This window comes from Sturnira hondurensis, unplaced genomic scaffold (genome assembly GCF_014824575.4).
Source record: "Sturnira hondurensis isolate 20B ecotype Veracruz unplaced genomic scaffold, ASM1482457v3 Scaffold0008761, whole genome shotgun sequence".
NCBI lineage: Eukaryota > Metazoa > Chordata > Mammalia > Chiroptera > Phyllostomidae > Sturnira > Sturnira hondurensis.
Window position 1 is genome coordinate 2,486,436 of NW_028081392.1, and position 12,561 is coordinate 2,498,996.

General features: G+C 42.8%; 1 protein-coding gene across 3 annotated transcripts in view; it reads left to right on the top strand.

Annotated features, from left to right (window-relative positions):
- The first annotated feature begins 6,493 nt into the window (after nt 1-6,493).
- The window catches only part of OIT3 (oncoprotein induced transcript 3), a 28,120-nt gene continuing 22,052 nt past the window's right edge, over nt 6,494-12,561 (top strand). Inside the window, exons 1-3 of one of the 3 annotated variants that reach the window (XM_037055861.1) lie at nt 6,495-6,661; nt 10,479-10,853; nt 12,294-12,401. In XM_037055861.1, the coding sequence (XP_036911756.1) occupies nt 6,601-6,661; nt 10,479-10,853; nt 12,294-12,401 (544 nt within the window). In that variant the 5' untranslated portion in view covers nt 6,495-6,600. Of the gene's footprint in view, nt 6,662-8,457; nt 8,531-10,478; nt 10,854-12,293; nt 12,402-12,561 lie in introns of those variants that run through there. The other 2 variants (XM_037055863.1, XM_037055862.1) reach the window with 2 other exon arrangements.

The window sequence follows — 12,561 nt, forward strand, 5'->3', positions numbered from 1 at the left end:
GTGCCAGAGGCAACCGCACATTGATGTTTCCCTCTTTCTCCCTCCCTTCCCCTTTCTCTAAAATAAATAAAATCTTAAAAAAAGAGTTTGTATCAAATATATAATTATCAAACAAGCAAATATCACATACTGCCTAGTTCATCAAAGGCATATCAAAAAACATGCATTAAATAAAAGATTTAAATCATGTTCATATCAGTAAATGCAGAAAAAGCTTTTGGTAAGATACAGTAGCCATTTATGATTAAAACACTCAAAATGGGTATAGGAGGGAAGTATCTCAAGGTAATAAAGGCCATTTATGACAAACCCTCAGGTAATATCATAAAGGTGAAAAGGCTTTTCCTCTAAGACCAGAAATGTGACAAGGGTGCCCACTCTCACCACATTTATGCAACATAGTAATGGAAGTCCTAGCCAGAGCAATGAGGCAACAAAAGAAATAGAAGAGATCCAGACTGAGAATGAAGAAGTTAAACTGTCACTGTTTGCAGATGGCATGATTCTATATGACTCCACCAAAAGACTATTAAAAACAATAAAGTTGCAGGATATAAAATCAAATACAAAAAACTGTTGTGTTCCTATATACTAACAATGAAATATCAGAAAAAGAGATAAGGAAAACAATTCCATTTGCACTTGAAACAAAAAGTTTATATACCAGGACTAAACTTGAAGTGAAGGACCTAGATACACTGAAAACTACAAGCCATTGTTAAAACTGACGATACAAACAAATGGAAAGATACTCCCATGTTATTCATGGATTAGAATTAACAGAGTTAAAATTACCATATTAACTAAAGCAATAAGCAGGTTTAATGTAATCCCCATCAAAATCCCAATGGCATTTTTCAGAGAAAAAAAATTCTCAAATTTGTGTTGAACCACTAAGTAGTCAAAGCAATCCTGAGGAAAGAACAAAGTCATAAATACCACACTCCTTGACTTCAAATTATACCACAGAGCCACAGTAATCAAAACAGCATAGTATTGGAAGAAGAACAGACACAGTCCAATGGAATAGAATTAAGAACCCAGAAATAAGTCAACAAATACATGGGCAACTAATTTTGACCAAGCAGCCAAAACATACAATGGAAAAAGGGAAAGCCTTTTCAATAAATGGTGGTAGAAAAATTGGAAAGCTGCATTTAAGAGAGTGAAACTAGACTGCTAACTGGTACCACACATAAAAATTAAAATGGATTAAAGTCTTGAACATAAGACCTAAAACAATAAAATACATAAGAGAAAATAGGCACTAAACTATGGACCTGGTCTTAGGGGGTTTTGTGAACTGGACCCCAACTGCAAGAGAAATAAAAGCAAAAATAAATGAATGGGACTATATCAAACTAAAAAGCTTCTCCACAACAAAGGAAACCATCAGCAAAACAAAAGAGAGAAGATACTTGCAAGTGATACCTCTGAAAAGGGGCTAACGTCCAAAATATACAAGTAATTCATACAAGTCAAAAAACAACCCAATTAAAAATGGGCAAAAGGCTCAAACAGACACTTCTCCAAAGAGGACATGCAGATGGCCAATAGGCATATAGAAAGATGCTCAACATCACTAAGCATAAGAGAAATGCAAATTAAAGCCACGATGAGATACCACCTCACATCTGTCAGAATAGCTATTATCAATACATCAACAAACAAGAAGTGCTGGCAAAGACGTGGAGAAGGGAACCTTCACACACTGCTGATGGGAATGTAAATTGGTGCAGCCTCTGTGGAAAACAGTATTGGAGGCTCCTAAAAAAATTAAGAACAGAGCTACCATATGACCCAACAATCCCTCTCCTGGGTGTATATCCCCCCAAATTGAAAACATTTATTTGTAAAGATATGTGTACCCCTGTGTTCATTGCCACATGGTTTACAATAGCGAAGACATGGAAACAGCCTAAGTGTCCTTTGACAGAAGACTGGATAAAAATGATGTGATATGAATATGCAGTGGAATACTACTCAGCCTATGGTGAATGATGAAATATTGATGAATAGATGAATAATAATGAAATATTGCTGTTTCAATGGATGAAATATTGATGAAATGATGAAACATGATGAACTATTGCCGTTTCAATGGATGCATCTTGAGAGTATCATGCTGAGTAAAATAAGTCATAAGGAAAAGGACATGAACGCTATGATTTCACTCATGAGGGATCTAAAACAAAGCAACAAATGAGCAAACAACACAAGCTCATTGAAACAAACAACATACAGTCATTACCTGGGGCAAGGGAAGGTGAGGAAAGGATGAAGAGAATAAAGAGGGTCAAATATATGACGATGGAAGGAGACTGAACTCTGGGTGGTGAGCACACATGCAATATACAGAGATATTACGGAATTGTATACCTGAAATGTACATAGTGATTAAACAATGTTACCCCCAATAAATTTATTGAAGGAAAAAAATAGCATGTAGTAAGTGTCTGGATGCATTTAGTGTGGTATAAGATGTAAAAGAAAAAGACAGAAAACTGTACTTGAACAATGATTAAAATAAATTTTTTTAATTTCAAAAAAAAAGATGTAAAAGAGCCTCCTTAACTACCTATAGTGCTCCCTCCTGCCAGCCTACAGCAACCTAACAGGTATCCCCAAGGTACGTGTATAGTGTACGAAGATAGAAGATTGAAACTGTTAAGCTCTTGTTTACATTCAACAAATACTATCTATATGTTCCATGACATTCTGTCAGGCTTCAGTAAATTTTCAGTGTAGATAATGGAGAGTGTTAAATCCTTTAGTGAGTGCTGACAATGCAGTTTTGCTAAGAGATCACAGACTGTAGAGCTGGAAGAGTAAAAGAATCCTGGGAGTATGGTCCCTAGAGCAGGAGCTTGGCATCTCTGTCCTTAAAACGCACGTTTTCTAGCCCCTACTGAATTAGAAAGTGGGAGGGAGCCATCAATAACAAGTCCTCCTGCTGGTTCTGATGCAAACCATTGATTTCGCCAAACCAATGCTTCAAAGAGGGAAACTGGGGCACAGGGAGAGCCGCTATGTCACAACTCTAAATTTTTCAATCAAACGCAAGCGAGTGACTGGAGGACTGGTGAGTGTGGTGATGGAAGGAACAGAGGCCATGCCTCGCACGCTAATGCATCTTTCTTGCCAGGGTGTAGCATGGTCAGTGCATAGTAGATGACTACAAGAACAAATATGTTGAAATTGCAAAGTCTATCTGGAAGGATTTCACAAAAAGTGAAACTTACTAGATTTTAGAACTCAGTTTCACCAAATCGGTAAGGGCTGTAATTCATTTTTACCACCGCCAACAAACTTTAGTGTGTTTCTCTCCTGTATGCCCAAACGCCTCGTCTCCAAAATGCACTACATCATTACTTCCTTAGGATAAATGTGCAGGTTAATTTTAGTGTAGCCTACTGAATATAAAATGACCCACTCTATACATTTTCATTTACATATGTTTTATAAATGGATCATTCCGCTGAGCAGTTCCTCCTCCTTGAAGCTGCCCTCAGCTCCTGTAACTGTTTCTGGATTTCCTTCTAGAAACCTGACTACTTCTCTGTCTCTTTTGCAGCATCCTCTTCCTCTGCCCACATCTTTGTGCTTGTCCGAGGTTTAGGCTTGGATCGCATTATCCATGGATGATTGTTCACTCCCCTCCCCCAGATCTATCCTGAACAGCAGATTGCTTTATCCACCTCCTAACATCCATTTCCAGGGCTTTCTTGTGCATTAAGTTCTTTCAGTATCACCAGTGTAGTTTTTTTTTAAAGTTAATCTTCACCGAAGGATATGTGTATTGATTTAGAGAGAGAGAAACATTGGTTACCTCCTGTATATGCCCCCACCAGAGATCAAACCCACAACCCAGGCATGTGCTCTGACCAGGAATTGACCTTTTGGTGTAAGATGACGTGCCAACCAAATGAGCCACCCAGCTAGGTCCATATTTTTGTTTTTAATTTCTAATAGCACATACTTTAGAAAAACAAGAAAATATGAAAAATAACGCCAAATATGGGAGAAGGGAGGCTAAATGACTCCCCAAGAAGCAATATCTAGATTATGAGACGTTCTATAGGACAGATGACTGGGATTCTGGAACAAATGGGGGGAGGGAACCATTATAGATTTTAAAAACTTAAGAGTATGGTTCCTGTTTGAATCCTGACTGACTCAAACCAGCAATACAAAGAAATTTTTTAAATAATTGGGGAAATTTAAATATGGAATAGTAGATAGCAAGGAATTACTACTAAGCTTTCAAAGTCGTAGCGATAATATTACAATAATGGAAAATGGAAAGGTTCATGTGCTAGAACTGCGCACCGATACATAAAGAAATAAGAATGACAAGTGTTAGCAGTTGCTGCTGGGTGTTCATTATTGTTTACCTTTGTATATATTTAAAATTTTCATCATAAAAAGTTCAAATGAAAAGGCAGGTTCACTGAAAACAGAAATGGGATAAGAAAAAAAAAAAACTTCCATCGCGGGAATGCTTGTTTACCGGACTATCTGCTGAAAGTCCTTGACTCAAGCAGTCCATCCTGGCAGCAAATCGGGGTTTATCTCGCCTGCACGTCCTCTGTTGATTTGCAGCCCATACAAAGCACTCAGACCGCTTCTCGGGGACAGGAAATGGCAGGCGTTTGTTGTTTTCTGTCAAGAGCACTCTGACACTTCGCGGCGCTGCCGGCCGAGACAGCTCCTCCCTCCCAGAGTCATCGTCTGCTGCTGACATCAAATTGCAACTTCGCTGATGGCCAGGTTGCCTGTGTTCTGCTAGCATTGGTGATCAAGTACCTACAAGTTCATGTCAATGGAAATCCCTTGCTGGCCATTGAACTCTGTGCTTGCAGGGACCACTTTTTCCTCTCGAAAACTGGTGACCGGCCCGGCCTCTGAGTCCTCATAAGCCCTAATGTTTAATTGAACGGAAACCCTTAGATGAACGGCACCACAATAATTTGATTGTCGCTGAGCATAGTAAAGCAAATTGTGCTAAAATATTATAAAGATAGGTTTAAGGACTACTTCCTAAAAATAATAATCGTCACTAGAAAGTGGGTTATCAGGGAAAGAAAGAAAGAGAAAAAGGGTAGAAATACAGAAGCCCAAAGCATCCAGTCAAGGTCAAATCAGGAGAGAAAAATGTTGGTTTCATTCAGAGCCTTGTTTAATATAGGACTTAACAACAAACAAACAAAACCCTTCTCCCCACCCTTCTTTTTGTCCCTCACCTTAACTTCACCTTCAGTAGCAGCGTGTGCCAGTTCCCAGAAACCCGCACGGTAGAATGCTAGGAAGCTGGCAAACTTCAAGTCCGTGATTACTGCAGTCATGTCTGGGGTGTGTTATATACAGGTCTCTGTGTTTTCCCTCTTTTGTCTAAAAATGAAACTCTAGCCCAGGCTGGTGTAGCTCAGTGGATTGAGCGCGGGCCTGCGAACCAGAGAATCACGGTTCGATTCCCAGTCAGGGCACATGCCTGGGTTGCAGGCTGGTTCCCTGCAGGCCAACTCCCAGCAGGGGATGCACGAAAGGCAACCATACATTGATGTTTCTCTCCCTCTCCTTCCCCTCTAAAGATAAATAAATAAAANCCACCCTTCTTTTTGTCCCTCACCTTAACCTCACCTTCAGTAGCAGTGTGTGCCAGTTCCCAGAAACCCGCACGGTAGAATGCTAGGAAGCTGGCAAACTTCAAGTCCGTGATTACTGCAGTCATGTCTGGGGCGTGTTATGTACAGGTCTCTGTGTTTTCCCTCTTTTGTCTAAAAATGAAACTCTAGTAAAATGTGTCACTTACTTTCCAGTGTTATCAATGAGGAGCAGTTCCTAATTGGAAGTTCCTACCCCTAGCTTAGTGTGAGAATTAATAAAATAAGTAACACTAAGCCATTTTAAGTTGGGGGAAGAGAGGCACCATGAAAACATAAGATATTTATTGTTGCTTAAATTGATAGAAATACAAGTTAAACCTGTTTCTTTAAGATGTTTTGAGACCAAAGATCATCATAAAAGACTTAGGAGCTTGCTGTAAGAGAGTATCACCCCATTCCACAGCTGTCCTTACTACCTTTTTGTGCGCTCTCATAAACTACCTGGCCTTCTGAACAAGGCATTTCTCAGTGACCCGCTCCAACAACTGGGCTTTCTCCGGTCCTCTCGCCGGCACAGCTGCAGCCCCATGGAGTCAATTCCTAGAAGTCACGAAATAAGATTTTCACGTGAGGGGACGTCCCTCGTTTACAGTTCCCTTCTGGATAAGATACAGGAGGCCTTGTGGCAGGGAATTCTCAAGTGAAAACAATAGGAGGATGAGGGGTTGTGAGTATTTTTTCCCCAAAGAAAAATATCAATAAAGTGACCCTGTCGACAGTGGAAAGCAGTGCTTCTGTGCAGGGTCAAGGCCAGAGCAATGGACACCTTATCTTACTCATCCTTTTCCTCCGATAAAGCCCCAACCAGCACTGAAAAGTCTTTCTTCACCAGAGCCTTGAGGCTTTTTAAAAAGTGCTCTGAGAAAGAAGGGGACAAAGGGAAACTGAAATTAAGAGGAGTGTCCAGTCTGCTGCTGGTGGCTGACCCAGAAGGATGCCTCCACTGCTGCTCCTCACCGGCCTCCTCATCGCGATTACACCTGCAGCACCCATGGGTGAGTCAGCCAGCCTCCTGCACTCGGCATCCTGAACTTTTTGTTGTGGGAAAGTACTGTTATGTACAGATTATTAAGCGCTATATTCTAGCATCTGAAATACTGGGTCTACAATAGTGTAACAAAAGTCATTGATAACCTATGAAGATGTATTTTCAGAGAATTTCTGTTTCATGGTCCTCTTAGCCTCTTGCCTGGGCGGCCAAAATTTCCTTGGATCAGCCATTTCCAGCAGCTTCCCACTAGCTAAACGTTGCTTATGGTATGTGTGAAAGGAGGTCTAACCTCTCTATATTTGAGGCACTTTTATAGTTATAACTTTAAGAGCAAAAAAGGTGATGTTTAGAGTGGAGGATAGACCTTTTTCTTTAGTGCTTCCAAGGGACTAATTGCGCGCTATAGCTCCGTGAAAGGCACAGATCTGATCAATTAAACTTCTTGGTCTTGGCATCTGAGAGCACGGCTTTGTGCACAGGCTGAGCGAGGCTTACACCGCCTTCCTCCTCAGGCCGACACAAAACTGGCCAACAAGCTGAAGTTTCAATTCCAGTTACTAACAAATGTCCCTCTCCCTTTTCCAATGGAGTTTAAGTTCTAATTGGGAGAGTGTGAGAGGAGGTTGAGAGGAGAGAACATTCCTTCTTGGCGTTTTCAAGTAGCTCAGCATTTTGTTGACCCCCAAGTCAGGCCTCGCTCCATTACCGTTAAGCAGACACACTAGAAATAGGCTTGAGACCCTAAGGACATGAAAACTAAATGTAATGTTCCTAGAACAGAGCTAGACAAAGACAATAAAATGAGGAATATCTAAATAAACTGTGTACTTGAGTTAATAATAATGTGTTAACACTGGTTCATTAATTGTGGCAAAGGTACCGCGTATGATGGATCATAATAGGGAAAAGCAGGTGTGGGGTACGTGGGAACGCTTTGTACTATCTTCTCCATTACCCTCTAAATCTAAAACTGTTTTTAATAGTCTAGTAAAAAAGATAAGCTTGAGCTAAGTTTAATCACCCAGCATCTGCTGCCCACAACTAACCAACGGTCTCCTAAGCAAAAGCCCCCGCCCCCTCAACTCCGCTCCCTTTCCCAGTCTCTCCTTTCTTCCTCTCCCGAGGGGCCTCCCGCGCCTCCCAATCACACGCCTTCTCCCTCCCCAGATTTCCTCCCCGCCCTGCCCCTCCCCCCGCCCGCCCCCAGCCCTCCTGGGAGGTTTGACTCCTGGCCCAAAGAAAGATAAAAGGATAACTCCGGGTGTCTGTACTGAGGGACCGGGGAATGCTTGCCCTGGGAAGAGAGGGCAAGTGAAAGAAAGGAAGTAAAGAAGGCAAAGAAGAGGAGGGTGAAGTGGGGAGCCAAGTGGGAGAGTAGGGAAAACAGGAGGGGAGAGGGAAGGGGAGAGAGGGGCGTCCGGGACTGAGCCTGATGGGAGGGGCAGCACCCAGGGCAAGCACTCTGGAGGGTTGGGGATTCTGGTTCTGCAAACCCGGGGACAAAAGTGCTGGGATGTTCACACTACCCTTGGGCCCCGCGCTTGGCCACCACGAGGTGCGGAGCCTGGGGTGCACAGATATCCCCGCGTCCCCATTGTGGGGACCCCAGAAGGGTGGCCTGCTGGATGGCTGGCAGGCAGACGTCCTGGTAAAGGCAGAGGAGTTTTCTGGCAGGCCGAGGCCCACTGACTCGACCTTTGAAAGGAAACCACGGGGCTGTTCTTTCTGAAGCTCTCGCGTCTGAGGCGCGTACGTGTCAGCAGTTTTGGACGCCGCGGGCACAATACCGAGTCCCCTGCTCCGGGCTGACAGGCCGGAAACGGGATTAACAGGTCACCAAAGGGTTGAATTACTGCCTTAAAAGAGGGTGGAGGTGAGTGGGTACATTTAACGTTAGGAATATTGGGGGGATAACTTTAAAAAGATTATTTATTTACTTTACAGGAATTCGTAGGAAACTTTGTCTTGTTTGTGCCATGACCTACAGCAGAAAAGGGAGTGAACTTTTAACAGACAGCACAAGAAATGATAGTTAAATTGAAGGAAAAACATTATAAATCATAAAACAGTTATTGAGGGAAGTTTGGGAATTTCTGTAAAAGCCATTAAAAGCTGAGTACCTAACCAGTTCTTATAAAATGAGAGTCAAGGAAAAGAACCAAACAAATATTTCTATGAATTTATAATCACCTGTGAAATCGCCCTGGAAACCCACAGCTGGGAGAGCAGATGAGGGAATTTTTCCCTTAGAAGAGGAAAGCCTGTCTGAGGACATTCCTTCCCCTGGGGACACTGAGCTTTGATCTAGGGCCTTGTCGCGAGGCCTCCGGGACATTCTAAAGGAGAGGGTTGCTCCGCCAAGTGCAACTCAGCAAGTGTGTTATTTCCAGAAAGTGCAGCATCCGACTTATTTCCTGCCCCGAACTGCCACGTGCCCGCTGGGGCCGTGGGCAGGAGGCTGCACCCTCCTCTACACGCAGGTCAAGTGTAGAGGGTAAACTCGAGTTTGAAATGTAGACTGGAAAAATCCAACATACCTTCTAGACAGCTTAGACTTTGCGATCACACCCCAGCTGCATTTAATTATTGTGCGTTATCAGCTAAAACCAAAACTCCTGCCCACAACCTGGGTTGGCTTAGTGTGAGTTCCCTGCCTGCAGTGCCGGTTAATCAGCTTGACACGCAGGAGAAGGGTAGCACTCCCTGGCTAGTGCTCCTTTCTGGAATTTCTTGGTTTTATGGCTTCTTTATACAGACAACTTGCCTACGTTAATTCAATGTTTTCCTGAAGTTGAAGGAAGCAGGGAGAACATTGGGAATATTGATGTCTTTGATCATTAAAATGTTTTTGATGAGATGCTTGTCCCTGCGGGGTATACACCAAGAATGCATTCCAGAAAAATTCTGCCCCATTAGACACGGTGATGCCCTGGCCAGTTGCGAATATACAAAGTTCGTGATATTTTCAATGAGCTGCTGGCACATACTCACTCTGAGACTGTCTTTGGTGACCACTTGCCAGTGTTCCATGTGTTTCACGAGGGCTGACATGTGCCAGGGGCTGTTTCCTTTTCAGTGGGATGAGTTCCTCACATTCATTATCAAGCCAAACTTTCCACTAGTGCAAAATTCCGGGTACAATTTTGCTTACAAATGACTATACAAATACTTTTCGAAAATTTCCGAAGATGCGCAGTTTACCTCGCTGTGATGCCTTTCAGTTACTAGACAGCTGAACAAAATGTGCTTCCCCATAACGATTTGTTCTTGACCCTGTAAACTGAATACCTAACTCCTCTTCCACAAGCCCAGTCCAGACGTTTGAAAAATAACATGCACATTCTCCAGTCTTCTTTAAACTGCAGTTCTCAGCTTCTTCCCGAGTAGATTATTTAAGTCTTCCTTCTACACCTCGTCACCTTCCTCTGGATGCCGAGTTCATTCACTGCTTCCGGGAAGGATCGCCTCCAGGTGTGAAGGCAACGCTCAAAATACTGTCTGCCAGAGCAGAGTTCAGCGAGACTGTAACCCCAACCTCCCTTCTTCTAAACGACTCTCCTTCCATCAGTTGATTTCTGTGGATAACGTTTAGCCCAATGCTAACGCTAAACCTTAGAGAGATTTGAAATAATTTTGTAAAAGGCATTTGGGAAACATGTTTAAGTCAGCTTGGGGAATCTTAAACAACTGCTTTTGGGGACTTTAGATTATTTCTTTCTGAGTCCCAGATAGCCAAAATGCAAGACCCAGAAGGTAGGCTCAGGCAGTTGTCTCAGGGATTGGATGTATCGCACCCTGTGAAGTGTTCTCTCCACTTCCAGCTCCGGATCCTTGTTCTGCTTACATCAGTCTGAATGAGCCCTGGAGGAACACTGACCACCAGTTTGAAGAGTCTGAAGGCCCCCCTCTGTGTGACAACCACGTGGACGGGGAGTGGTACCGCTTCACAGGCATGGCAGGAGATGCCATGCCCACCTTTTGCATACCAGAGAACCACTGTGGAACCCATGCGCCTGTCTGGCTCAATGGCAGCCACCCTCTAGAGGGTGATGGCATTGTGCAGCGCCAGGCCTGTGCGAGCTTCAACGGGAACTGCTGCCTCTGGAACACCACCGTGCAGGTCAAGGCTTGCCCTGGAGGCTACTATGTGTACCGTCTGACCAAGCCCAGTGTCTGCTTCCACGTCTACTGTGGTCGTGAGTATCTTCCCTGTGTTCCTTGTCCTCCCCTCCTCAAGACATCAAAAAGAAAAGTGCCATGTGAAACTCAGGCATGGTCGTATCCCAGAGTCTGAGTAACATGGATTTAGAGCCACGTATTCCTCAGGATTGTGATTTCTGAGATCTCTTCCTAAATTTCTGAGACATTCCTGGAGAATAGGAAGGGAAAGGAGCTATGACTTTGATCATTTCTGTTTATTTTGTCTTCATTTCATTCAAACAAAACATTAGGAAATGAACCCAAAACACTAATTTGAGAAAACATAAGCACCCCTATGTTCATTGCAGCATTATTTACAATCGCCAAGATATGGAAGCAGCCCAAGTCCATCAGTAGATGAGTGGATAAAACAACTACGGGACATTTACTCAGTGGAATACTACTCGTCCGTAAAAAAGAAGTTTTACCCTTCGCAACAGTGTGGATGGACCTGGAGAACATTATGTTAAGTGAAACAAGCCAGTCAGAGAAAGACAAATACCATATGATTTCACTCATATGTGGAATCTAATGAACAAACTGAACTAACAAGCAAAATAGAGACAGACTCGTAGATAGCAGGGTAACAGTTGAATGTGGCAGGGGCGAGAGAGGTCAGGGATGGAGGGATTGACCAAAAAGGAAGAAGGACTCACAGACACGACAATAGTGTGGTGGTGCAGGGAGGGAGGAGAATATAAGGGAACTAAATACTAATGGAAAAATACAATAAATTTTTTAAAAGAAAATGAAATGATAATTTAGGTTATCTAAGTAGTGTATTTCTAACCTTTTTAAGTGTGGAGGACCCCTTTTTAAAATATATATTAGCCATCTATGTGATAGCATTGTGCTTAGTATCCATTGATTTTTTTTTAATCATATGGGGAAAATTACTTTAGGTTAATAATACTTTTAAATAAAGTTTTGTGTCACAATCCCCTATCAAAATCTGTATACATTTAAAAAAGCATGCATAGGAAAAGTAGGAGGTAATGTTTGTTGAATCTATAACTCATGCTTGGCCAGGTTTTAGATTTGCAGAAACTCTGTGACCAGACAAGAGCCTGTGGATCTGAAGTCGGGAATCACTGATCTGAATGACAAGTACATCCCTGGGTTGTGTCTCTTTCCACTGGGTTTATGTAATCCCTGAACAGTGTGATTTCTCGTTTTTTTTATTGTGGTTTAGATTTCACATATGAGTGAAATCATATGGTATTTGTCTTTCTCTGATGAGCTCATTTCACTTAGCATAATGTTCTCCAAGTCCATCCATACTGTCTCAAAAGGTAATTTTTTTCTTTTTTACAACCAAATTGTATTCCACTGTGGAGACTTCTCTTGATGTTGGCTAGAAGCTGGTAGATTTAATTCATGAATGAGCGTGTCCGCTGGTCCTGTCCCTCACAGAAGCCATCTTTGTCCTTCCGTAGATTTTTATGACATCTGCGATGAGGACTGCCACGGCAGCTGCTTGGGCCCCAGTGAGTGCACGTGCGCTCCAGGCACCGTGCTGGGCCCTGACCAGCAGACCTGCTTCGGTAAGAAACTAACCTTGAAGTGGAAACAGGCTACTAACATCAAAGGGACGAATGACATACTCCTCCTGACTCAGAGCTCCATCGTTTTTCCAGTTTGTGTCTCTGAACACCTGGAATGGTGTTTGCCTTTTTGGTTCATAACTAAAGCCTCAAGACAATT